The 24968-nt window shown below is 40.5% G+C and overlaps 2 protein-coding genes across 3 annotated transcripts; one reads left to right on the top strand and one right to left on the bottom strand.

Moving 5' to 3' along the window:
• The first annotated feature begins 363 nt into the window (after positions 1-363).
• On the top strand, positions 364-17592 carry slc20a1b (solute carrier family 20 member 1b). The gene is made up of 11 exons (XM_088434278.1): positions 364-678; positions 2100-2727; positions 4067-4207; positions 4707-4792; positions 5647-5743; positions 11581-11700; positions 13365-13640; positions 14059-14623; positions 14710-14895; positions 15878-15962; positions 16062-17592. Exons 2-11 carry the CDS (start codon positions 2385-2387, stop codon positions 16224-16226), a joined length of 2064 nt encoding a protein of 687 aa, XP_088290404.1. The 5' UTR covers positions 364-678; positions 2100-2384; the 3' UTR covers positions 16227-17592.
• A 1145-nt stretch (positions 17593-18737) lies between these two features.
• Positions 18738-24791, bottom strand: LOC148411528 (uncharacterized). Of its 2 annotated transcripts, XM_088434280.1 has the most exons (13): positions 24643-24790; positions 24526-24573; positions 24420-24446; positions 23883-23933; positions 23039-23074; positions 22937-22957; positions 22822-22860; positions 22289-22324; positions 22158-22199; positions 22014-22052; positions 21901-21933; positions 20288-20317; positions 18738-18827 (listed from the first exon to the last, which is right to left on the bottom strand). In XM_088434280.1, the coding sequence occupies exons 1-13, from the start codon at positions 24695-24697 to the stop codon at positions 18823-18825; spliced, it is 462 nt and encodes a 153-aa protein (XP_088290406.1). In that variant the 5' UTR covers positions 24698-24790; the 3' UTR covers positions 18738-18822. The 2 variants fall into 2 exon arrangements, with proteins under 2 accessions (XP_088290406.1, XP_088290405.1); XM_088434279.1 differs by having other exon boundaries at positions 18738-20317; positions 24643-24791.
• Between the last annotated feature and the right edge of the window lie 177 nt (positions 24792-24968).

Below are 24968 nucleotides of genomic sequence, written 5' to 3'. Positions count from 1 at the left end.
TCTGCACAGCTCTAGTATTTACTGATTTCTGCTCCCAAAAGCGATAAACCTAAAATTCAAGGTAATATAGTTTTCCTGTTAAAAGAAAAAAAGGGACATCAAGGCTGGATGTTACCTTTGAAAGCACAAACCAAAAAAAAAAAAAAAATCTTTTTTTTTCCCTTTATTTGGCCAAGTAAAAATACCGTATTGAGTTTCCTTTAGTTATTAATCAGCTATCCTACAGAGTCTTTTATTCTCTCACACAACCAACTTATTCGAGTAAAGTCTCTTTGAATTTGAGAAGTCCTGCTGTCAGCTGGGTGGCGATAGCGTGGCGATGTGGCGGTGGAGGGGCGTGACGAGCCAATGATAAAACCCCCCTCACCCACTCGTTCGCCGGCAACAGCGAGTGCACACACGAGGTGGTGAAGCCCGCTGAAATCGAGACGCTTCTGGAAAAGAAGACGCTGTTATCCTTTCGTGTTAGAGCCCGCCTCGCTCCGAATTCTTTTATTTTATTTTAACTTATTCGTATTAGGCTTTTTTTTCGTTTGGACTGCATTTCAATTCAAATTTGAAATCTTCAAGGTCCCTCCCTCGCGCGCTCTGTTGTGTGCGCGCGCGCGCCATCCTCATTAGCTTACCGGTCATACTAGGAACGACGTTGTTCAGATAGAATTGACAAGTGGATGTGCGGTAAGTGAATTTTTTTTGTCACTTTATGCGTAAGGAACCCGTGCTCCACTCAATCGCATCGCTTTAATGGTTTTAACTGGATCATTGTGCGTGTTAGCGTGCTAACTGTAGCATCAGTCGTAGCCGAATGTCTATCACCAATTCCTTCAATGACGCGTTAGCTTGAATGAAAAGTGTTACTCACACTTTTTGTGTGTATGCCCATCGTGAATTTGTTTGACGTTTGAGAAACCATGTGGGTGAAATTGAGTCGAGTTGTACTTCGTGTGACTCATTTTTACGACACAATGAAAGTCGCCGGGATTACTAGGAGTGGTGGCCATATGCCCAGCACTTGCCAGGTCCTTGAATGCGGCTCATGGCTGCTTTGATCAACGACGCACATCCGGATGTCGTACGTTCATTCAAATGAAATCACGTATCCCGTAAAGGCTGCAAATAATGAAGAATACGGTGGTTTGACATGAAAGTAGACATGCCTACAGTATATAGTATGGAGTGACTAAACTGGTTGTAGTGTTGCCCCGGTGCGGTAAAGATGGCAGGGGTTTTAAGTCGTATGAATGGACGACACGTGCGCGTCATTAAGAAGATAAAAAAAAAATCGTCTCGGTCCACAGACCCTTTTCCACTGCCATCACGCGAAACATTTGGTTCATCCCCCGAATGCCTCGAGTCGAGTAGGGTGGGATTCCGTTATTTATATATATGCATATACGCTCATAAAAGCCGGCCTGGGGTGTCGACTTTAACCGAAAATGGCAACCCCGCGGCGCTGTGCGCTTCCTCTTAGTTTATAGAGTGAGACGTTTGGAACTTCAGGTTTTTCCACTCTCGATGTTTTACAAATAGGCTTTTTGTGTCGCCACCACCCGGAAGTAGCCCCTACATATAGCTTTTTTTAATGAGCGCGTAATTGAAATGAGAGAAACGTTACGGCATACAAGCAAACTAAATTATATATATATAAAAAAGATCTCAATATACTCCCAATGTACTTTGTCGCTCTGTGCAAAGCAGGAAGTCGGAATTTCGAACTAATCTCTAGCTGATTATTTTTTCCACCTTTTTTAGTTTGTTTCTTTTGTTAAAAATAAATACATAAATCTCTAGCTGATTCCTGTCCGACCTTTTATTTGTTTTTTTATTTTGTTAAAAATATATACATAAAACAATTAATCTTGGACTGGTCTCAAATGTAAATCTGTGATAGGATATGAAGCTGCAATAACCAGGCTGCAATGAAGTGAGGGAACAGTGTACACAGGTTAATTGTACTTTCTGCCATCTAGTGGAAGAGCATTTAATTATTTTGCCTGTCACTGTATGTTGCTGGCATGGAAAGATGAGCAGTGGTGCATTATTTAATCACTAGTTTGGAATCTGTGATCTCAAGAACATTTCTTTCTTTGTTGTTTCAGGATGTTCCCTGGCCCATCTGCTGCGCTTACTCTTGCACAATGGCTGCCTCTTCACACTGCGCACTAGCTCAGTCTCAAAGAAACTGTAACCTGTGTAGTATAATTATAGGATAGCAATAAGCCCCAGTAATTGGCACACTTTACCTCCGTTTTCTTGCTTGTCCCAGATAAGTCCTGTGAAACAGGTGGGCTTTCAAGAAAATCTATTTATTTCCTCTTACCTCCAATAAGAGTTTTGTCTTGTATATTATAGGATTAATAGTTTATTTTAAGTATTCCACAACAATGGTTTCGGCAACAACAACCGTGACTGCAGTAGTGATAGCCACTGCAGTAGCGACGCAAGGACCGTTGACCGATTACTTATGGCTGCTGGTCATCGGCTTCATTATTGCCTTCGTCTTGGCCTTCTCTGTGGGCGCCAATGATGTCGCCAACTCATTTGGCACTGCGGTGGGCTCCGGAGTGGTCACTTTAAAACAGGCTTGCATCCTCGCCACCGTGTTCGAGACGCTGGGCTCGGTGCTCCTCGGCGCCAAGGTCAGCGAAACCATCCGGAAGGGCATCATCGATGTGGAAATGTACAATGGCTCCGTATTGATGGCCGGATCCGTCAGTGCCATGTTTGGTGAGTATCTGCGCCAAGTCTCAGCTTAAACAAAGGCTTTAAAATCGACTGTTTTGCCCGGTTGCGTTTTGATTATGCAAGCAGCAGGGAAAAGGTTAAAAGAGAAACGCAAGACATTACAACCTGTAATATCATTGCTATTATAGTAGAACCACTTTCGATTTTGAAGGCTAAAAAAAAATGTAACTTGTCTTAATGTTGTATGATCATAAGCATTCCCATTCAGTACAAAAAAAATAAAGGTTTCCCGCAATAATGACCACAACGTTAAAATGCAAATGGAAAGTGGAGGCCCTTAGTAGGTGGTGTTCCCCATAAACAAGGCAGTTGTTATTTCTATAACATAAGTGCTATTTTTAGCCACTGTTGAAACTTTTACGCTGCACTTAAACTACTCAGAATTTCAATGTAAATGTGTTGCACGTAAAAGTAAACGCCTAAATGAAAACAAACAGTACAATTTGTTGTACTTAAAAGTTAAATATAACTGAATTGTATTCAGGCGCTCTAAGGAATTAAAGAAAAAATGTTTAAACCATAATCAAATCGTGCACATTTTTCATTGCACTTTTTCTTTTTTTTTTAATTTATTTATTTTTGAGGACTAGTTCACGTATCACGGGAACCCCAATTTCTAAAGAATTTAAAATATAATATAATAGACATTATTATTATTATATTTTATTTTTTTTACATGTACTGTACTAGTGCAAGGAAAAAAAACATGCCATTTTGTCTGTGTGTGTGTGTGTGTGTGTGTGTGTGTGTGTGTGTGTGTGTGTGTGTCACTGAGGTACTCATATTACTCCAACCTGTTTCAGCCATAGTTGAGATATCTTTATATATATATATATATATATATATATATATATATATATATAATTGTCCAAAAGCTCAGGATTCTATTATCAATTTTCTGTTATTCTCCATGATGGTGGACTTTGTGTTGAATCTAAATAAAACATTTGCTTTTTAATTCAAGCAAAGATGAACTGTTTTTTGTTTTCCCCCATGTTTAGGAAATAGTTTTAATAATAAATATGATCAATATTTGTAAATAAAGGTATGAAAATTGTAACACTTTAAAAATCCAATACAGCAATTATCCGGCATACTAAAATGTCATTTTTGTGAGTTTAACTGCTGAAACAAACTGTTTGGTATTTACTCCACTGCAGAGGCTCAATGAAAACGGCATTACCCCCACACTCCACCCAAGGATTACGGCTCGACTTAAACTTGACAGAATTTTTGGGCATATACGGCACCGCTGAGGTTAAAAAAGTGTTTTCCGAGCGGATACATAGAAGATAGCTGAGCCGTCTCGTATTGTGTTCAGGTTCTGCCGTGTGGCAGCTGGCTGCCTCCTTCCTCAAGCTGCCCATTTCTGGAACACACTGCATTGTTGGTGCTACCATTGGCTTCTCGTTAGTAGCCAACGGCCAGCAGGGAGTCAGGTGGCTCCAGCTTCTCCGCATTGGTAAGTCACGCATGACTCATTCGAAGCCTTTGTGTTTGTTAGAATGCCTTGTGGCCTTTGTATACATAATGGAGTACTATAGTCAATGTTTGGCTTGGCGTGTTAAATTGGACACGCTTGGTAGTTATTTTAAGAAGTGTCACGCCGCTGTAAATTGCTGGACTTGGTGTTCATGCCCTCATAATTTTTGAGCAGAAGCTGGTAAAATTGTCTTGTATAGATTGCATGCGTTTCTATTCCATCCCCTCCACACAGGCAAGGCCACACTGCGGGTTCTAATTACTAATGCTGGCGGTAACTGATGCAACTGGATATTTAGCAAGCATTTCCTGTTTGTAACCTGATGGGTGGCTCTTGCTTCCCAACAAGTAGAGCCAAACTATTGCTGTACATTCTGATGAGAAAGGATAAATGGAAATTCCACAGTTTCCTCATAGTCTTACGTTGCCTGTTTTTTTTTTTTTTCTTTCGTTAATAATGGCCTCCTGTTTATTTGCAGTTGCTTCCTGGTTTCTGAGTCCTCTCCTGTCTGGTATAACGTCTGCTGTGGTTTTCTACTTTGTACGCGTGTTCATCTTGCACAAGGTAAGTTTAAGGTTAGATCTTGGAGTGATATAAGAAGGAAGTTTTTAGGGACGCACCGAAGTATTGGCTGCCAAAAAACGACTCATTTTATTACATCACAGAGCTAACACACTGCCAATAAAAAAAAAAAAGATCATATTTAATCGCTGATTAAGGATGCTAAGACACCACTAACTACGCTGTCGTTTTGTTATACGGTTAACGCGTTAGAGCTAGCCACTAACTATTAATGCAATGCACGTGCTGTATTTAAAAACAAAGTCATTTAAAAAAAACAAAAACAAAGAAAATCTGTCCGTCAAATGGCAATACCAGTATCTAACCATAAAAGCTGGCATGTATCAAGAACAATGATGGAGGTAATATTACTTTATTAAATGTAATTACAATAAATGGTCCATCTAAGTCACTAATCAAATAACTAGGCTTCGATCATCAATTCTTTTAGTTTGACAATTAAAAAAATAAATTAAACATGCCTTAGTTATATTTAAATGTAACAACCACAAAGAAAAACTGGAGCACATTTAAATGAGTCCTGTTTGAACAAGCAGAACACCGAATAAGAATAAGAATCATGGCCATAGTAAGTTTTATTTATTTATTTTTTCATTTTCACCTGTCAAATACAGATCTGTGCATTACGCAGCTTGTGACGTTAAAGTCCGTTCCCGACGTCAATTGGCTGCTGTGAGACAATGTGCGAAAATACCTTAACTTTTTGTTTTTGGTTTTCAGCCAAGTGTTTCTCTTTTGGTTTTCGGCCTAACGTTTTCATATTGGCGCATCCCTAGAAGATTTTCTTGGCGTGACCTAAGCGCAACTAAAAAAGGTGCTGTGATTTGTCTCTGCAGAAAGACCCGGTGCCGAATGGCTTAAAGGCCCTACCTGTGTTCTATGGCATAACCATGGGAATCAACCTGTTCTCCATCATGTTCACTGGAGCGCCAAGTGAGTGTCACCGTCTCGTTCATTTTCCAAGTCTGTCCTCAGCCACAGTTTAAAAATAACTGCTCCCGACTGCGGGGTGCCCACACATTTTCCAGACTCAACCAGACTGTTTATCCTTATAACTGTGTTTATTTTAACGTGTTTTCTGGGGCTTTCTCGGTTGCTCGTGGTTGCAAGTGGGTCATAGGCGGAATGAAAGTGTTAAAAGCGGAGCGCAGCAGGCAGACGGAAATAAGAATTCACTTAAAGTCTTGACGTCACTGTCTGTGGCCGTCGGACGCAGAGAGCAGAAAAGAGAAGTAATAAGGGTGTTGTCTTTGGTTGTACTTGCATTAGTAGGAAATCCAAATAGTATGTAACCTTTTTCTGAATACATGTTGCCCTTTTTAACATTAAAAACTCTTTGATTAAACGAGCAACTTTTGCTCCTTTTGTGTTCTTCTCTCTACAGGGCCTAACAAGATGTTAGCTGGCCTGGGCCATTAAATGGTGGCTACAGGCCAGAGTAGGACCAGATTTGGTGCGCTGATGTGCACGTTCACATCAGCGCACTGAGAGGCCGTCACTTGTGCTTCCGTCATAACCCATGAGCCTGCTTACCCAGGCACATTCTGTACAAATGTCCTTGTACTTGGGTTTAAAAAAAGAAAAAGCACAAAAGAAGGTGCGAGAACGCATTTTAGACACATCAACAAATTACTACATCCTAGGTCACGTTTTCACTGATTTAAGTGGTCTCAAATCACAATGGACTGATGGATACAACGGTGTTGCATAGTAGCCAAGCAAGGACAGTACACTTGGTTTTCTGTAATAGAACACAGTGTTTTCAGATGCTATCATAGTGGTGCGATAGAATGCCATACATCCCAAAGCACATTCCAGCACTTAACTCATTCAAGACATTTTTACGTTGTCATTTTCCAGACGTTCAATCTCAGGTACTCAGGATTTTTTTTTTTCCTTTTCAATCATTCAATCCTAGACATTTTTTTTTCTTCCCCTGAGTAGTTGGCCGAAGAAGTGCCAACATGGTTCGCACTAAAGTAATATATATATATATAATAATATATATGTAAAGTAATACATTAGGCAATCAAGTACTTAAGTAATTAAAAACATTTGCTACTAAAAGAATTACATTAGACAATGGTCTACTTGGGTATCGATTACTGGTTTAAAGTTAGTATTCGTTACTTTAGGTACGAAAATACTCAAGTTATTGATTACTTTGGTGATCTAGTACAGAGTTATCAATTACTTTGGTTACCTAGGTAATACAGTATGAGCTATGTACCAAAGTAATTAATTATTATATACATTAACATATTCATCAGAGTACTTTAGTATCTAATTATTTAACGTAATTGATACATTTATTACTTTAGGTATTAAATAATTGATTATTTTACTACCTAAACTCAATCTATTACAAAACTGATTACTTTTACTTCATTAATTTGTTAAATTCTTAATTCACTAGCAATTTTAATTTATTACTTTAGGTATTAAATAATTTATTATTTTACTACCTAAACTCAATCTATTACAAAACTGATAACTTTTACTTCATTAATTTGTTAAATTCTTAATTCACTAGCAATTTTAATTTATTACTTTAGGTATTAAATAATTGATTATTTTACTACCTAAACTCAATCTATTACAAAACTCATTACTTTTACTTAATTTGTTAAATTCTTAATTCACTAGCAATTTTAAGGCCGCCCTTCAGCCAAACATATGAGAGGAGAAAAAATACAAAAGTACCTGGGACTGAATATCTGGGCACTTTAAAAAAAAAAAAAAAATGAATGAATGTATGTTTTTATTGACACACACACTAGTGACAGAGGCCAAGTGAGTAAGGTTAGCACAATTCTAGGACAGGACAAAGAAGTTGAGGGTCAGCTGTTTAGCTTCTATGAGTAAGGCCAAGAAGGCCTTTAAAGATATCATGTGACCTTGTAAATGAACAACCCCCCACCCCCAAGCAAACACACTTAAAATGAACGGCCAGATTATCTATCAGGCAGTGCCAACGCCAGTAAACAAATCCTCTTTTTGACACAGCAGACAGCGTGAGTGCGCGTCTGGGTCAGTGTCATTGTGAGGGTACAATCTGACCCTCGCACCAGCCTCCATTGATAGGAGCTCAATGTGTTTGGCTGGGCAGGGATTTTCTGCCCGAGTTACTCTGAAAAACAAACACCACTCTGCATTTGTTGCTGTGGCGATACTAGGCAGCAACATTAAACGGACTTATTATTTTTTGTTTTGCAGTCTTAGCAGTTTCCTGGAATGGAATCATAAGAATCCCCCAGTGGTGGCTAATTTTAGATATTGATTTATTACATTTTTGAGGCTCTAATACTGAACTCCAAGACCTTTTTCTCAGCGCTCAAGCTCTCAGCTGGAACGTTGGGTCAAGACGCCCACACGCCCCATAAAGTACCTCGCAGTCACTTGCGTAATTGAAGATGGTGGCTCACTGCACAAAAAAGAAAAAAAAAAACACTATGTAATTGTAATTGTGTAACACGGTGTGCAGAGATTTTCGGGGTAGGCTGTGGAAAACCACTGCGGTCAAAATTCCGTTTCCTGCGCAGTCCTGTCCATCCCACTTAATGGCTGCGGTAGGACTGTTTTGCAGGATGTCTGTGAGTCACTATGACACACAGAGACCGAATGTGAATAAGGTCTAAGCCGCCCAAACCCGCTTTATTTATTTTTTTCAAGCTCATCTGACACCTGTTTGTGAACATCTCATGCTTCACATGAGCCCCACGGAGGACAGCGAGCTCAGCTGTTCGGAGCCGTACCCCTCTAGTTTTTCTCCTCAGGCCACGCCCACCCCAAAGGGCGCTCGGGCGGCTCGGTTACATAACTGAATAAACAGCGGGGAGGTGCTCTGCGGTCTCACGCTGCAGCGTGACCGAGCCGACTCAAAAGCCATCCGGAACGGACTCTGCCCTTAAGTGCTTATCGCTCGGCTTCGCTCTATTTCTGTTTGAATGTCTTCCGCAAACTTTTTTTTTTAAAAATCCACCGACAAGGTCGTTTTGCAGCAAGATGTCTGGTACCCCTGGGAGGTTGAAGTCGTTACGTTGCATCGTGCCGACGTCAGCTGCACCAGCTCTTGCTGCAGTGTTTGCATGGAGGTGCACTTATTGCTCCCGCTCCCCTGGTCCCTCGCACTCCCTGTGCGAACGTCACCTTTTAAGGAACTGCTTGTCTCTACTCTTGCTGTGCCTTGTGGTAACATTGTTGCCCTTTAAACGTTTTCAAAAGATGTTACATAAGTGCTCACATCAAAAGGGGTCCGCATGTTTAACTACAACTGCATAACGCCACTGTGTTAATATTTACATATAGAGCACTGCAACGGCGCATGGCCACATGTCAGTCAACGAGGCGATAACGTATTTCGTTAGTTGAAGTATCACCAGATTGAGTCCACGAGAACGAGATGAGATTCATGAAAAATTTGTGATAAAATGGGCAATAATGCCTTATATAAATCCATCCAGCCATCCATTTTCGTAACCGCTTATCCTCACTTGGGTCACGGGTATGCTGGAGCCTATCCAATTTGTCTTAGGGGAGTGGGCGGGGTAAACCCTGAACTGGTTGCCAGCCAATTGCAGGGCACATAAAGACAAACAACCACTCACACTTACAAACACACCTTAGGGCAATTTGGAGTGTCCAAAATATTTACCCTGCATGTTTTTGGGAACCTGGGAGGAAACCGAAGTGCCGGGAGAAAATCCATGCAGGCATGGCGAGAACGTTCAGCATGTTAAAACCGTCAAAACAATCTTCACTCGGAGTCTTCACTCGCGAATTAGCGCACAAGATGAGACAACAACTAGAAGTGACAAATGCGAAGAAAACAAGTCAAACAAAGTGATAACCACAGAACACATTTGAGTCAGGCTTGTTTGTTCAAAAGTTATCAGTATGAAAGGCGACTGTCAGGCTGTATGTATCAAAGAGTAGTTTGCGTATATCAGACTGCCTTTAAAAGGTAACTATGGGATAAACCCTGGCAAAAGTCGCAATAAGTGTTAAGTCTTTATTTATTTATTTATTTTTTTATTGCCCTGAATTAGCGATAGAACATGATTTAAGAAGCTGGTTGTTGACTCGCGAGTCCCGGAGCAACAGTCAAGTTAATCATTGTTGCAACATGCTTCAGGAAAGAATTTCAAAATAAAAACATGCCAAGGCATTTGATTGGTTATATTATTTAGTGTGGTCAAGTTTAATTTAAGTTAGGACCACATTTGGTGACATTTTACTGTCAAAAACATCCAACCTAAAAAAGTAAAAAACTGCCAAAAAAAAATAGATCTCATGCTGTGCCCGGATGGGGATTCTCTAATCTTGTGAGATCTCGTCGTATGGGAACTCATCCATCGTGAGAAATGACTCAACTGTACCTTGTTATGGCTGAAATACATTCATGGAAATTTAAACAAAAATCACTGATTGCATTTGTCGAATTGCTCAATCAGGTTGAAATAAGCAGCTGCAGTGATTTAATGAATCACCGCTCACCCGACTACACTGCGTCGGAGGTCGGCAGTCATACATTAGCCAAAAGTTACTTGACTGACTAGAACAAGGGCAGTAGCACAGTGAAATTTCCAATCTCATGGTTACGTCCAAAAAAAGCACACAGAACAATTGTTTGAGACTTTACTCATAGAATAGCAACATCGTACTGTCCTGCGTTACTGTCATATTTGTCAGTATTTGTTGAATATGCCAAATGGCCACTGCTCATTGCTCATTGAAGCCTAGCTAATGGTGAGTGACTCTTGTTTTTTTTTTTTTTTTTTAAATCTTATTTTATTCTTGTTCCTTGAAAATTTGTCTATCACTTATGGCACTAAAAACTTAGGGGGACTGCTGCTTTGATTTAAAACACAAGTGCATTGTTGAAGTATCACCTGTAAGTAAATTTAGAGATTTATTTCTTCTTTTAAGTAAGGATGTTCAATATCACTTTTTTTGGGGTAGATACTGATGCCACTAATACATTCGCTACACGAACAGAAAAGACACAATTTTAAAGAAATACCTATTTTCCTATATAGCGCTTTTTTTTGGTCTTAAAATGTCATGAAATTAATGGCAATTTTCTATTTGAATTTTTCATTCTACTTCATGATTGTAAAACTACACTGAGAGCAGTCGATATAGTCGGATCTAACCGTAATCTCTCGGTCAAATAAATCTGCATAAAAGATCATATATCTTGGAATTAGGGATGGTCAAGTACCAATACCTGACCTTTCAAGCATTAATCTGTATTATTGCAATTGTTATGCCTTTGATTTTAGTGATGCTAGCACGCAATTAATATATTTGCGCGGTGTATGTACTTTAATGTATTAGACCCCCAGGCACATTCCCACTATAATTTTAGGTCCCACATCCATTGATTTTTCTAAAATAAAAGCAGGTGTTAAGAACAATCAGCGACTCACCCCGGACTTGTCGCACTTGCCGTTATTATCTTTAGGATTGGGGGTGAAAATGTGCCTAGCCAAGTGTTGTATGCCTGTAGGTGGTCCCAAACCAAATTGCGAGGCACATGTAAAGAACTCTTCTCATTTTCACATTTTAATTTAGTCCTCAATGAATCGAATGAATCGCGGCAAACACATTTCAGAAACAAGAACTTTGAAATGATCTCAGTCAAGTGGCCATCCCTATTGAAATTCACTCGTCAAATTTGGGAGTTGCGCTCAAGGAATGGCGGTGACTGTTTAAAAACCTGCCCTTTTTTTTCCTTTTCTCCATTTGCGTGCGTTGTATTTGTCCAGTGCTGGGATTCGACAAACTTCCCTGGTGGGGCATCCTGCTCATCTCTCTGGGCTGTGCGCTGCTGACGGCCATCTTGGTGTGGTTCGTTGTCTGCCCGCGCCTGAAGAAGAAGATTGAACGTAAGTGGATGATGAATTTCCCTGTCTGCTTAGATGCTAAAATGGTTTCCTTGCTGACCACACTATTTAAACTATTAGCTGTCTCTAAGCGACACCTGCTTAGACGGTTTACTTTTTAATCCATTCACTGGTCATTCAGGTAAACTGATGGGCGGTTGGTGCAATCTGTGGGGCATAGTGATTCGACGGATTGGCCTTTAACAAAAAAAAAAAAAAAAGGCTTCGGTTGACTGTTTAGGTCATTTGCAACATTCACAAGTCATGTTTGTGATGTGCCTGACCGCCTCGGATCTGGTTACGGCCGGTTTGGGTGACGCAATGCGGCCACATGGCTGGACGGGAGTCAGGACTGGAACACGTAGAATATTGGCAGGCTAAATAAACACGCGTAGGTCCTGCTCCCTTTTTCAATTGAACCCACTGAGAATTTTACTTGTCCAGATTGCACTAATATTTGTTGCATCTCAGTGTTAATTCAAAGTGTTTTTTCTTTTTATTTAATAATCTAGTTGATTTTATCGTTAAGAATTAGACGGCGTCAAACTAACAAACTGAGCTATAAAATCTCTTAACAGTGCTTCATTTCCGCTGTTGAGATCCTATTTTATTCATTTGGCTTCTTGTGCTTGAGCTGTTTGAGGGTTGGAAGCAAAGATAAATCATACCTTAAAGTGAACACCGATTGGCCCTGCACAGGAAGCTAAACGACTAAGCAGAATGACAGAAACGAGTCTACAGCTAATTTTCATATAATTTTTTTTTTTTCGCATTCTGAATGGAAAAAAAAAAAAATCTGAATTCGCTTTGTGTTTTTTGTAAACTTTCATTTGTGTCTCGAGTTACCGCTAATCTTGCACATTTGTATGGAGCTTTCTTACCACAGTCACAGCTCATGTTTAGCCTACCAAATAAATGCAAAGCATCCAGCCGCAACTACAGACGCTAATGTAATGAGCCATAGCAAAGCTCTTTTCCAAACCAGTAGGAAATAATTCATCTTGGATGGATGTGTATAGCGTGGCCCGCCACCATTGAGCTACATAGTGAAGAGGGCAAGGCAGCCACACCATAAGAGGCGAGGGTCTCTGTAAATGAGGCGTTTTATTTCCTAGTTAGAAATTATCAGTACAGTAAAACTTTAATCAAAAATTAAATTGCCAAATGTAAATTATATACACATATTACTCTGCGGAAAGAAAATATGTTAGAAGCTCTTTAATATCATTAAGGAAGAAATGGATTATCATATAGAGTGGCACTTGGATTTGTTTTGGGAATGACTTTTCTTTAATTTGATTTAAAACTAGTTATTTATGCTCTAATAACTTTGCTTTCATTTTTTTAACCTCCAATACAAGTGACCTTGTCCAACTGTTAGATTTTTAAAAGAAAATAAATAAACTGTAGCCTTTGAGCACCTTGAGTTTTCCCACTCCTCCTGTTTTGAATCACCTTGAGTCCACAAACACAAGACAGCTTTTATAAGGGAAGCTGTAAGCGGTATTGTAAATAACACTTTTCAGTCATCTGATCCTTGTAAGAGTATTTTCCTTCCTTTAGTCATGTACTTGTGTGCAAGGAACCCCATGTCCTGTACTTGTGTTTCTTTGTGTTTGGATGAGTCCCAAGCAATGGCTCACTCCCAACTCTCCTCTCCCGACCAGGAGATCTCAAGTCCTCCAGTCCCTCGGAGAGCCCCCTCATGAAGAAGAGCGAGCTGAGGGAACCCCACTGTCCCATCCTCAAAAACACTGAAAAGGAGGCGTCGGCGTCATCCGCCCCGGCCGGCGATCAAATCCCCGCGGGCCCGCCCCCTTCGGAGGAGCGCCACGTGGCGTTTGACATCGGAGACTACGACGAGGGCGATCCCGTCAAAGAGCGCAAGGTGGCCTTTGACGTCGGAGAGTCGGACGAAACCGAGTGTAACACTGCAAATGCTGGTAAGTACAATAATGTGGAACCTCAAAGATCTTTAAAAAAGATACTTTAGCCAAATTCAGCAGTTGTATGTAAAAAACAAAAACTCAATTATTCATTATTAATGCCTTTTAAAGAAATATTTTCCACAAATTGAAAATGAGGTTTAGGTAATCGTGGTTCACTGTGATTGGTTGTTACCTGATCCCTGAGCACATGTGATGTCATTTTTAGTTGACAGCAAGTGGCAAAATGCTTCTAAGGTTTTAATTTAACTGAAAAATAATGAGCCAATGAATTATAGAAGCAATATCACTGCCGGAAACGTCTAAAGAAGTTTGGTATCCCTTTTAACTAAAGCTCACCGATAGCAGTGACTCTTTTGGCTAGCTTCACTAGTGATTGAATTTCTGACCGTTCGACTTGTGTCTCACGCTCCAGTCGCCAAGCAGCACGCCAACGGTTCCGTCACCGGGCCCCATCAGGTCCAGTTCAACAACCGGCCGGCGCAGATCCCGAGCAACGGCTACAGTCAGTACCACACGGTTCACAAGGACTCGGGCCTGTACAAGGACCTGTTGCACAAGCTCCACCTGGCCAAGGTGGGAGACTGCATGGGCGAGGGCGGCGACCGGCCCATCCGCCGCAACAACAGCTACACGTCCTACACCATGGCCATCATCGGCATGCACGCCGACTTCAAGCACAAGGACGGCGAGCCCCAGGACGGGGACAAAGCCCCCGCGCAGGGCCAGGACAGGAAGCGCATCCGTATGGACAGCTACACCAGCTACTGCAACGCCGTGGCCGAGCACGCCGCGCCCGAAGGCCTCTGCGAGGACGACGTGACGCTGGAGATGGGCAAGGAGGACGCGGGCAGCACCCAGAGCTCCTTGGACGAGGACGGACTGGACGCAGACAAACCCGAAGTGTCCACGCTTTTCCAGTTTCTCCAGATTCTCACCGCCTGCTTCGGGTCCTTCGCTCACGGGGGAAACGACGTCAGGTACGCGGCCGTTTTGTGATGTCGCCGAGCCACGTGTCGCGTCGAAAAGACGCCCGCGCTGACGTTTCCGTTTGGGGGTTGTGCAGCAACGCCATCGGCCCGTTGGTGGCGCTCTGGCTGGTGTACATCAGCGGCAGCGTGACGTCCAACGAACCCACGCCCACGTGGCTGCTGCTCTACGGGGGTCTGGGCATTTGCATAGGCCTGTGGGTGTGGGGCCGCAGAGTCATCCAGACAATGGGCAGGGACCTCACCCCGATTACTCCCTCCAGGTACCCGCCGTCTCCGTTCCATCAAGACGTACGCTACCTACATTTGTGATGCGTTTTCACAAAACCGGGCCGGATATTTTTTACGTGTGAGTTCCAGCAATTTGAAAAAATATGTCAACAACTATTTTTCACAAAGCTGGTAATAAGTATTTAGAACCTTGGAATAAACGTAAACTCTTAAACAAAACAAGAAACTTTGTTTGACGGACAGTTACAAAAGCTTTCTCTGATTAGATTATTTTGCCGTAAAATACAGTTGTTGAACAAAACGTCCGAATTGAGACTCATTGTTAGAGGCCTTTTTTTTTTCTATAAAAACAATTGTGAAAAGTCACTTATGGGTTCAGCTTTATCACACTTCTCCAGTGTTTGTCCCGGTCGACGTAACTTGAGCAGGGTGTTTTGCTCTGATGTGGTACGCCAAAAATGGAAAACTAATAGTGTTTGAACTTGGCTTTGCCAAGTGCACAAATTTATGTTTTAAATAAGTTTATTTGAGTTATTTTGTATTATTTCTTTCATCAAGCAAAGTTTTGAAAGTAAAACTACAAAAGTAAATGTCGATCTTTGTCCCAGTGGCTCTCGCCAGTTCAGCTACGGCTGGAAGTAGCGTACTTCCCTCTGTTTTGATTATTGTGGCTCCATTGAAGAAAGGAATAACATTTTGTCCAAGCCAAATCGAAATCTAAATTCTCCCAAGAAATCCAGCTGCACAATATGTTTCAAGAAGAAAGTTGTTCTTTTAGCCGAGCAGGTTGGAAACCGCGAGACTCCCAAGGTTTGATGTTGAATGAATGTAACATTAGAAAATGGGAGCAGTGGCAAAAGCGACTTCAAAAGCCCCAAACGGGAAACATGGCCAAAGTGTTGGTGTGTACTATTCACAGTAACAGAAATTTCCTGAAGTTACAAACACGTTTGCATCCCTATTGAACAAAATGTCAGGATTTGTTTCTCAACGCCTTGTTTTGATTCCCCGCAGTGGTTTCAGCATCGAGTTGGCATCGGCCCTTACCGTGGTGGTGGCTTCAAACCTCGGCCTTCCCGTCTCCACCACCCATTGCAAGGTAGGCTACGCCCGCACGCCTTTCATTCAAGCGTGGCCGACTCCCGTAAACAGGAAGTGGGATGGACTCAAGTGGATTTTTTTTTTTTTTTTGGGTCAGGTGGGCTCGGTGGTGGCGGTGGGCTGGCTGCGTTCCAGGAAGGCGGTGGACTGGCGTCTGTTCCGCAACATTTTCATGGCCTGGTTCGTCACCGTGCCCATCTCGGGCCTGATCAGCGCCGCCATCATGGCCATCTTCATCTACGCCTTCACCGGAACACTGTGAGCCTCGGGGGCCCCCCGCCGGGGACGAGAGAGAAGACTACGACCGCTTCGGCGCGCACCAAGTGAAGAGTAAAGTTGGGCGGGGTTCATATATCGCTTACCTCAAGCCAATGGAAAAGGAGGAGAAAAAAAAAACTTGATGTTTAATGGGCCTTGTGTTATAAGCCTTTTGGGTTGTGGCTGCATCATTTAGCAGTCCGCAATGTGTTGCTTGTTTCCAGTCGGGCCTCCGATTGAGATCATGTTGCATTTCTTTGTTCACTAACGTTTCCATATCTTCTCATTCTGTAAAAGGCAACAACTTGATTTTCTAATGTTTTTCTTTTTACTTTTGCAGTTCTGTAAATACAACCTTGCTGGTTTAAATGTTTAAAAAAAAAAAAAAAAAAAAGCAAATAAAATGCAGTATTAGACTTTTGCAAATGTAGGTTTCCTGTTTTAACGTGCTGGAGGTGGCATAGATGAAAAAATCATTTTGGAAGCTGATAACATGCTATTGTGTGAGCGGGATTCTACGCAATTATCATCAGGCTTCTGGCATCCTTCTATAGTGGGATTGCTACTGTATATTCACTACATTTAAAAAAAAAAAGTTATGGACGAAGGATAGGGAAAATTCAAAACATGTGCATCAAATCAGCAAAGGTGTGCATGAAGACATACTTTGAAGGACATACTTCTCTCATTTATGCCCAAAACAACAAAGTGTAAGTTCATGAGTTCAAAAAACTGCATTAAACTGCCTACATTCAAGCTTTCTCTTGGTGACACAGAAAATGACTTGGTGTGATAGTTGATCATTTCTTTACAGTTTGGCATGTTCAATATTGTTTTGAGAAAATGCCACAGGCCAATAACAGAAAGGCGCCGAAAGCAAACGAGCGACTTTGCTTAATACATGCGCCTCGAGGTATCGGTGCAGCTATTAAAACACTGAACAATATCGTTACTTGAATGGAATGTCAAAACGAGAATGTGCTCAAATCCTTTGCGCTAGATTGCTATCAGCTCTTTGTTACGTTTGCGCATGTGTCCAACTGCCTCTACGGCCGAATTATTTTTTTTGTAATTTCTCTCTCGATAGAAGAATCTCTGGTGAATTTGAGGACACATGTTGCATTCCACTGGTAGTTTGCATTTGATTATTTTGCCGATACATTTTAAATGTGATTCACACCTATACATGTTCTAGTTGCCTTAAAGTATTTCATTTGCCCTTTAGGTACCAAAGAATTTTCTGTCTTTTTTTTTTTTTTTTTTTTATTATTTAAATTACTGCACATGAACACACTGAGCCACATAATGGATGGAAAACTCAAATATTGTTGTGTTTAAGTTCTACAATAAAAGTTGAGTTTTGAGTGTGATTTTGGACACCTTACATGGGGGGGAATGGGAAAATGGCGGCACAGTGTTATAGTTGTTGGCATAGCTCTGGATTTGAATCTTGGCCTTAGTGTCAAGCTTCACGTTCCTATACTTGTGTAGGTTTTCTCGGTGCGCTCTCGGGCCCTCCCGCGTTCCAGCATATTTTAAGTTCAATGAAGCCCTGGGGAAAACTTAGACCCAACTCGGGCTTTTTGATGACTGATGTGTGATAACAAAGGAAAATCATACCAAAAAAAACATTAGTTACATGACGACTTTCAATATGCCGCGCCGCCGTCCCTTCTAAATGCTTGCAAATGGGAGGTCGAAAGGCACCCATAGGTGTCAAATATAGCCCGTGTCGGGCTCGTTTACTGCCACTCAAATTTAGAAGTACTTTAGATTTTGGACAGATTGAAAACCAGATGTTTTATCATGCATTTCGCTCGATTTTTGCATTAATCAACTTTCAACATCAACTCGCAAACGGGGTGCAATTGAAACCACCAGGTGGTGGGGCGGCCAACTTATGACATTTGCAAGCCTTTCAATGACTTTGATGATTGGCTTCGCCTGGACTCCCACAATGCAAGTCTTCAAAAGTCATAATACTCTCAATTATGACAATAAATATTCCTATTACATTTCCATGTATATACAGCGGTTACTTTTGCTATTATCGTATTTATACAATGTACATAAAGCGGGCATAGATCCTCCAAACCCCCCCTAAAAAAGGTTATTCCACTGAACATTTTGAGGGGTTGAACGTAAATATCCATTTATATTTGACAAAGTTATGAGCCTTTCAAAGTCAGCCCAAGTTGGGTGATAATAAAACCAAGCTAGTGACAGCAATATGCCAAATATGCCCTGTGATTGGGTGGTGACTAAACAACAATGCATCCATCTCTCCAGGATAGGCTCACCTCGCCCGTGCCCTTTAAGAGGAAAAGTGGAAAAGGAAATAGATGTCTATTTTCATATTTACCAGAAATGAACAGCATATTAGCCCGAATGAGTCCAACAACACACCCAACTTAAAAATATTTCCCAAAACTCCTCAAATTTTCCACGGTAGTTTCCGGAACTTTAACTGGAAATGTTGCTACATTCCTTTTACAAAACTGAAAAGACAAGACACTTGTGTTTCAATACTTTTTTTTATTTTACTAATATTTAATTGGAACCCCCGCCCCCCTCCACTCGGGTGCGCGCTCTCACTCGAGTTAATCTGTTAGGCGGGAAAAGAACAAAGAAAAAGAAAACGGTTACATTCCCAGCAATGCAAGCTATTATTCTGATTGACGTCCGACTTCCTGTTGGATCATCGCTCACTCAACAGGTTTTATTCAAACAAGTCTAGTAAGATGCGTTGGCCCAGTTTGAATAAGCAACAAGAACCTTTATTCACCAAACACTGCGAAAAGTAGCTCAAGCAAATATAGTTGCAGAATGAATCCAGAACAATACGTTAATTCCAGGGGACAGTGGCCTTGAAAAAGAATTGTCCTGGTTTGTGTCCTACATTTCAAAGCCAGTCCAAAGATGTGGTCATCTTTGGATCATTCACATTATTTTTGGCACTTTTCAGTCCTCAACTTGTTTAAAAAAAAAAAAAAAAATCAACAAAAAACACTAGTGTGGAAAGTGTCACTGCTATGTTCTCAGCCAAGGCCTATAAAAGGCTTTTGACTATTTCCAGCTGACCCAGACTGGCTGCGTCCAGTTTCCCCCACAAATGTGCTGCATTGCATAAGCTCAAATTCTCTCCCTCTCTCACACACACACACACGCAGACACACACACCGGAGTCACTTTTACTGCATCAAGCCAGACTGGTGCAGTGAACGTGTCACTTCTAAGTTATGTTTACCCGCTTTGCGGTTTTAGGCCACTGAGGACAAAACGAGATGGGTGAATGTAATATCCCGGGACTGCACAGCGAGATTTGGAAACGGTCGCGAAAAATACCATGGCAGTCATGGGGTGGAAGTCAAACTGAGCCGGCAGTAGTAAAACGTGCCAACTGCGCCTGACAGTACACAAGATGACATAATAACTTGTAGGTGAGCCATAGCATATTTATTCCCTGGCTTTGCACACTGCGTCTACTACTAAGGGTGCAACAAATGAGCAAATTGATAGTTTAGATAGACGATTAATCGTTCGGATGAGGGGTGTCAAACGTACGACCCGCGGACCGGATCCGGGCCACAAGAGAGTTGAATCCGGCCGGCAAGATGATTTTGTAAAGCATTAAAAAGAATAAAGTGAAACACGACGCTAGCATTAACGTTAGCCTCTGGCATTGTAGTGCTACTGCTCTAATATTTTGATCGTTTCCGAGAGACTAACAATGGGTGTGGGGTCGCCATTTGGGCCATCACCACACATCCGGTTTTGCTCTGGCGTCACTAATGACAATTTGAATTTGTATCGAACTTAACAAAATAAAAGCATTATATGGTTTCCGGAGGAGTCACAAGAACACAAACTAGCAATAGGTTGCCTTATGTTCCCATGCATTTTGAAAATGTGCTCCTCTTACGGCATTACAAAGTACTACATTGGGATTTCCTGATACCTGCAGAAACACCAGAGCCTTCACGTACCCCCAGGAATACCAACACCCGTATTTTAGAATCACTTGTTTAGATTATATCGACACCGTACGTGTGCCTGTGTGGTCACCTCGTTCCTTGGTTGAATCCTTGCTTTCATCTGCACAAACGTAACAAAAAGGGCCACATGATTAGGTACATTTCTTTGATTTATTCATATATTATTTGTATTTATTCATTCATATGTATTTATTGCGTTGTATGTTGTTGTTCAGTGTGTCAGTGTTATGGTATAAATTTTGTTATGTAGTATATTCTCCCAAGGTCATGTATTGCCGCATGCTGTATTGTTGAATTACATTGTGGTCTGCTGTGTTATGTAATGCAATATGCATGCTGTGGTTTTTTTGTACGTTTTTTGTTATGAAGTAGTGTGTTGTGTTTTGTTATCATTTCTTGTGCTGTTGTTCCTTTCAGTTAAGTGTGTCACATCATGTTGTCTTGTGTTTTGTTGTACTTAATGTGTTGTTGCACTGTTAGGTTATAAGAAGTGACTTGAATTTCTTTCTTGAAGAATAATAAAAGGTTTGTCCAGTATATTGCATAAATTGTTATCTAGCATTGTTGTATTATGACGTGTTGTATTTGCTGTTCTGTTAAACTGTTGATGGCGGCCATTAAAAAATAGCGAGAGAACCTGCTAGACAATTCTAACTATTGTGATTAAGCCCGTTTTGTTTTTTTTTTTCCAAAATTTTCCCGAATCTTTTCTCCACCTATTCCTAGTTTTAAAACAAAACAAAACATGACAGTTTTTGTCAATTGACCTCAATGGTGCTCCTTAATTGGTATGGTTTCCGTTGACGTCCTTTCACGTCAACAACGCACAGTGTTGATTATAATCTATCATTTTGTATTGTTCTTTTATATACTGTATTGTTGTATTATGCTAAACTATTTTGTTTTAAAGTGTCTTGTATTGTTGTATTGTTCTGATATAGTTTTTGGATGCTTAACTATTGTTTTTCTATCAAGAGTGTTGTGTCATTGCATGTTGCATTATGTTGTTCTTTTTTTGTGCTGTTCAGTACTATGGAATGTAATTATTGCAGCTTTATATCAGGGCGCTGCCTTTTGAAGTGTAGTGTTGAACTGCACTGCATTGTTATGTTAGTTTTTTTTTTTCTACATAGCGTTGCACTATACCAGGGGACCATCACCAACAGTTTTGAAAATGAGATCTACTTCCTGGTAATATTATTAACTACTAGTTTGATACACACTAAAAATTTGCTGTCATAATTTACTGTTATAGGTTAATGTTATATGCATTTATATTAAGACACGGATCATGTTCAGGATTTCTCACACTAATTAAGAAACAGATGTAGTAAATATGGAAATCAAGTGTGATAGGTAATGTAAATATATGCGTGTTTGTAAACTTGCTAGAAAATCACAATGTTCTTGCAATTTTAAGATATTTCCAGAACACTACGATACATCATGTTTGTGTTATCTATTGCTACAGGTCAAGTGTTGCCCTGTGCTACCTTATATTATGTCACAAAGAATCATGTTTGGACATGTCAGGTTTTGCATATTGTGTTTTTTTGTTTGTTTGTTTTTGAATCAATGTTTTCGGCATGATTGACGTGTAACAAATGTGGCATGGGTTCACATCATGTTAGGGAAAGCTGTTATGTGAGTGTGTCATTTTAGAGGCACTTTGACCTTACTTACCTGCAGTGCTCTCTGGGCGTGCAGGTGGTTGCTCTGCAAGGCAACAACAATTACACAAGACCGCTTTTAATAACTTGACAACTTTCCAAAGGAGTTGAGCGTGTGCTTCTCACCATCTGCCACCATCTCCTCTGAAGACTGACAGTTTGCACCTGCACAAAGACACAACAAGGTCATGTGATATTTCATGCGACACTCGCGGGTGACTTTCCCCAAGTGGGCTTTGTCGCCACCTACAGGCCTATGCCCCTTCTTACCCTTCTCAGCAGCTGCTGCGTCAGAAGAGCTTCGTTCCGCCTCTGCAGGAGGAACAGGGGGATTATGGGTGTGTTATGTAATGGGGTCGCTGTGCGCATGTGTGCCGCATCCCAGCACGTGTTGCGCTCACCTGCTGCATCGCTCAAAATCTCACTGCGTACCTCCACTGTGAAAATAAACGCAAAGGTTTATGATGTTGGTGTGAAGTTGTCTCATAATGCCGCTGACCATTCTTGCGATTAATCGCGTTAAAAAAAGCTCCTCCACAAAAATGCTCCTCTAAACTCATGTACATATAATTTTATGTATGAGAGTGACTTATAAACCCTTTTCAAATTCACATTCATGTTCATACATATTTTTTATATTTAAAATGTTATAAATGTTTGTAAGTTATACATTTTTGTGCTTTGTTCATTATTTGTGCTGTTCATATATCGAAAATGTCTTTGTACAACTCACAGCTGCATGTACTGTATTTTTTATAGCCATTTTGCTATACTGTATACAATACTGCAGATTTTTGTTCACATTTTTTCTGTACTGTCCATAGAGTACAGTACTGCATATGATCATTTATTCTTGTTTACTGCCCAGTGAGATTCGTTCTTTGCTTTTCTTATGTTTTTATTTATTTGTTTATACATCAGTAGCTGCACTTACCAGCTGCATCACTGACTAAATCCTCACTGTGTACCTCCACTGTGGAAACAACACCGGTGACACTTAATAGAAATGTGTACAGTACTTAGTAACATGAGTGTATTTGACGATTTACCAGAATCATCTGTAGCAGCCTCTGTTTTGGATATTTAACACAAGGCATTACACATATTATCATAAAAACCTGGATGAGTCTGAAAAAAAAAGATTCACTTACCAAGATAGCGTGCATCTTCGCCTTGCTTCTCTGTAACTGGAAGACATATGTCAATTAAATTCAATACATTTACTGGAGGTGGCAGATTAATTGCAATCAGTTGATTACAGTCATTGTTGAAGTGTCTTTTTTTTGTCGTGTTAGAGGGCACGTTCAAGAGCAGAAGGAAGGTGTGAAAATGCAAGAGCATGTGATTTTTTTGGTTGACTGAGTGGTAAATATAACAAGAAAAGCCCTAATGGCACCTTGGCCAATAATGGTAGAGAGATATACTCGATGTGTTTTTATAGGAAAGAGCTCTTTAACCTTAAAAGCAGTTCAAGTTTAGACTACCACATAAATGCAAAGCACCCAGCTGCAACTGGAACCATAGCAAAAGAGACACTACCATAGCAGGTCGTAGCAAATCTTTTTTTACTAACTGAATTTGGGAACACCCCTCATTTGAGCGAGTGTGCAACAGGATGTACAAACAGGATGTACAATGGTTTATTTTAATGTCAATTTCGAATGATTTGGCAAACGGCATAAGAAAACAGCACCATCCCTTCTGATGGTTAAAACTAAAGGTTGCAGCCAGCGCTAAAGGTTGCAGGCAGAAGGTAAATAGTTACAACTGCATCTATTCAAGAAAAAGTATTGAATCCACATCTTTTTTTGGGATCTGCCACAATAACATGGTGTATTAAAAAAACATTCTGGGTGATATCTTTCGAATTTTTGAGGTGAGATTAGAATTAGATGATTGCATCCGTTAATTACAGGTGTTAATCATTTTTAGTCTCTTCACAGCACTAACAACATACAGTAAGTCACACAACACATTATGTTAATAGAATCGTACTGTTCAGCTGAGCGGCTTCATTTTTCTGAGCAGCCTCAAACTCCAGCTGATCTGAAGACACACACAGACACAATCAGAAATAAATGATAAACACTGCTTTGTTAATACATGCATTACTTTGAGAATCATAATGCTATTAATATCATGAGACAATGTAACTTGTAATGTTACACTGTTTCTTTACCTATGATCAACTACATTACGTCTTACCTTTTGTTCCATATTGAAATAAAAAAACTCAAAATGAACTACTTCTACCTTGTACATTGTCTACGGTATAAATACTTGTGGTCCTATTACACATAATGCATTTTTAAATATTTTACAAATGAAAAAAACTAACATTTATACATACTTCAGATTGCATAATCACTTATGTATTCTAAGTTCTGTTAAAAACAAAAGTCAAATTTGATTATAAGGCATGTTCAGCTAATTGCAAATGAAAAGCTATCAATTAAAACACATTTCAATGGTAGAGCATGCTCTATTTCATCTGATTTACATGTCAAATATGAACAATGAAATGCACATCACCTATTTTCTGCAGTTCGGTCAGCGCATCTGCCAGAAAAAAAATCCGTATAATTTTAAGTTAATCATGAACAGCAACAATATTATAATCATCAAAACCACTACTCACCATAAGGCTTTTTGTCCTTTTCAGCAGGTTGCAGTGATGCAGAGAAAGCTGCAAGCCAGGACCATTCATTTGAATGCTACGCAATAGAAACTAATGAAAAGTTTTTTATAACCTTACCAGACTGCAAAGCTGCTACAGCAAAGAGGAGACAAATCGGAACTAGAAATCTCATCTTAACTCCTTGTGCTTTTGTGTGCGTGTGGACAAACGGAATCAAAGATCTTATATGGCCTCTGATGTCCCGTCACATGTCCTTTTTGTATTCTGGTACCATTGTTACCCTTGACTCCCTCAATACCTGAGTCACATCCCCACAACAGACTCATCCTTATTCAAAGGCTCAATGGACACCCATTGTTCAGACTTTGATCACATGGGCCATTATTTTGGGGAGGGCACGCAACGCTGCCCCCCCCCCCACCAATTCATAAACAAAATAAAAA

This window comes from Hippichthys cyanospilos, chromosome 15 (genome assembly GCF_059441005.1).
Source record: "Hippichthys cyanospilos isolate Australia breed blue-spotted pipefish chromosome 15, RoL_Hcya_1.0, whole genome shotgun sequence".
In the NCBI taxonomy this organism is placed as follows: Eukaryota; Metazoa; Chordata; class Actinopteri; order Syngnathiformes; family Syngnathidae; genus Hippichthys; species Hippichthys cyanospilos.
Note: the sequence above shows the minus strand (reverse complement) of the source record. Positions and strands in the feature narration are given on the sequence as shown.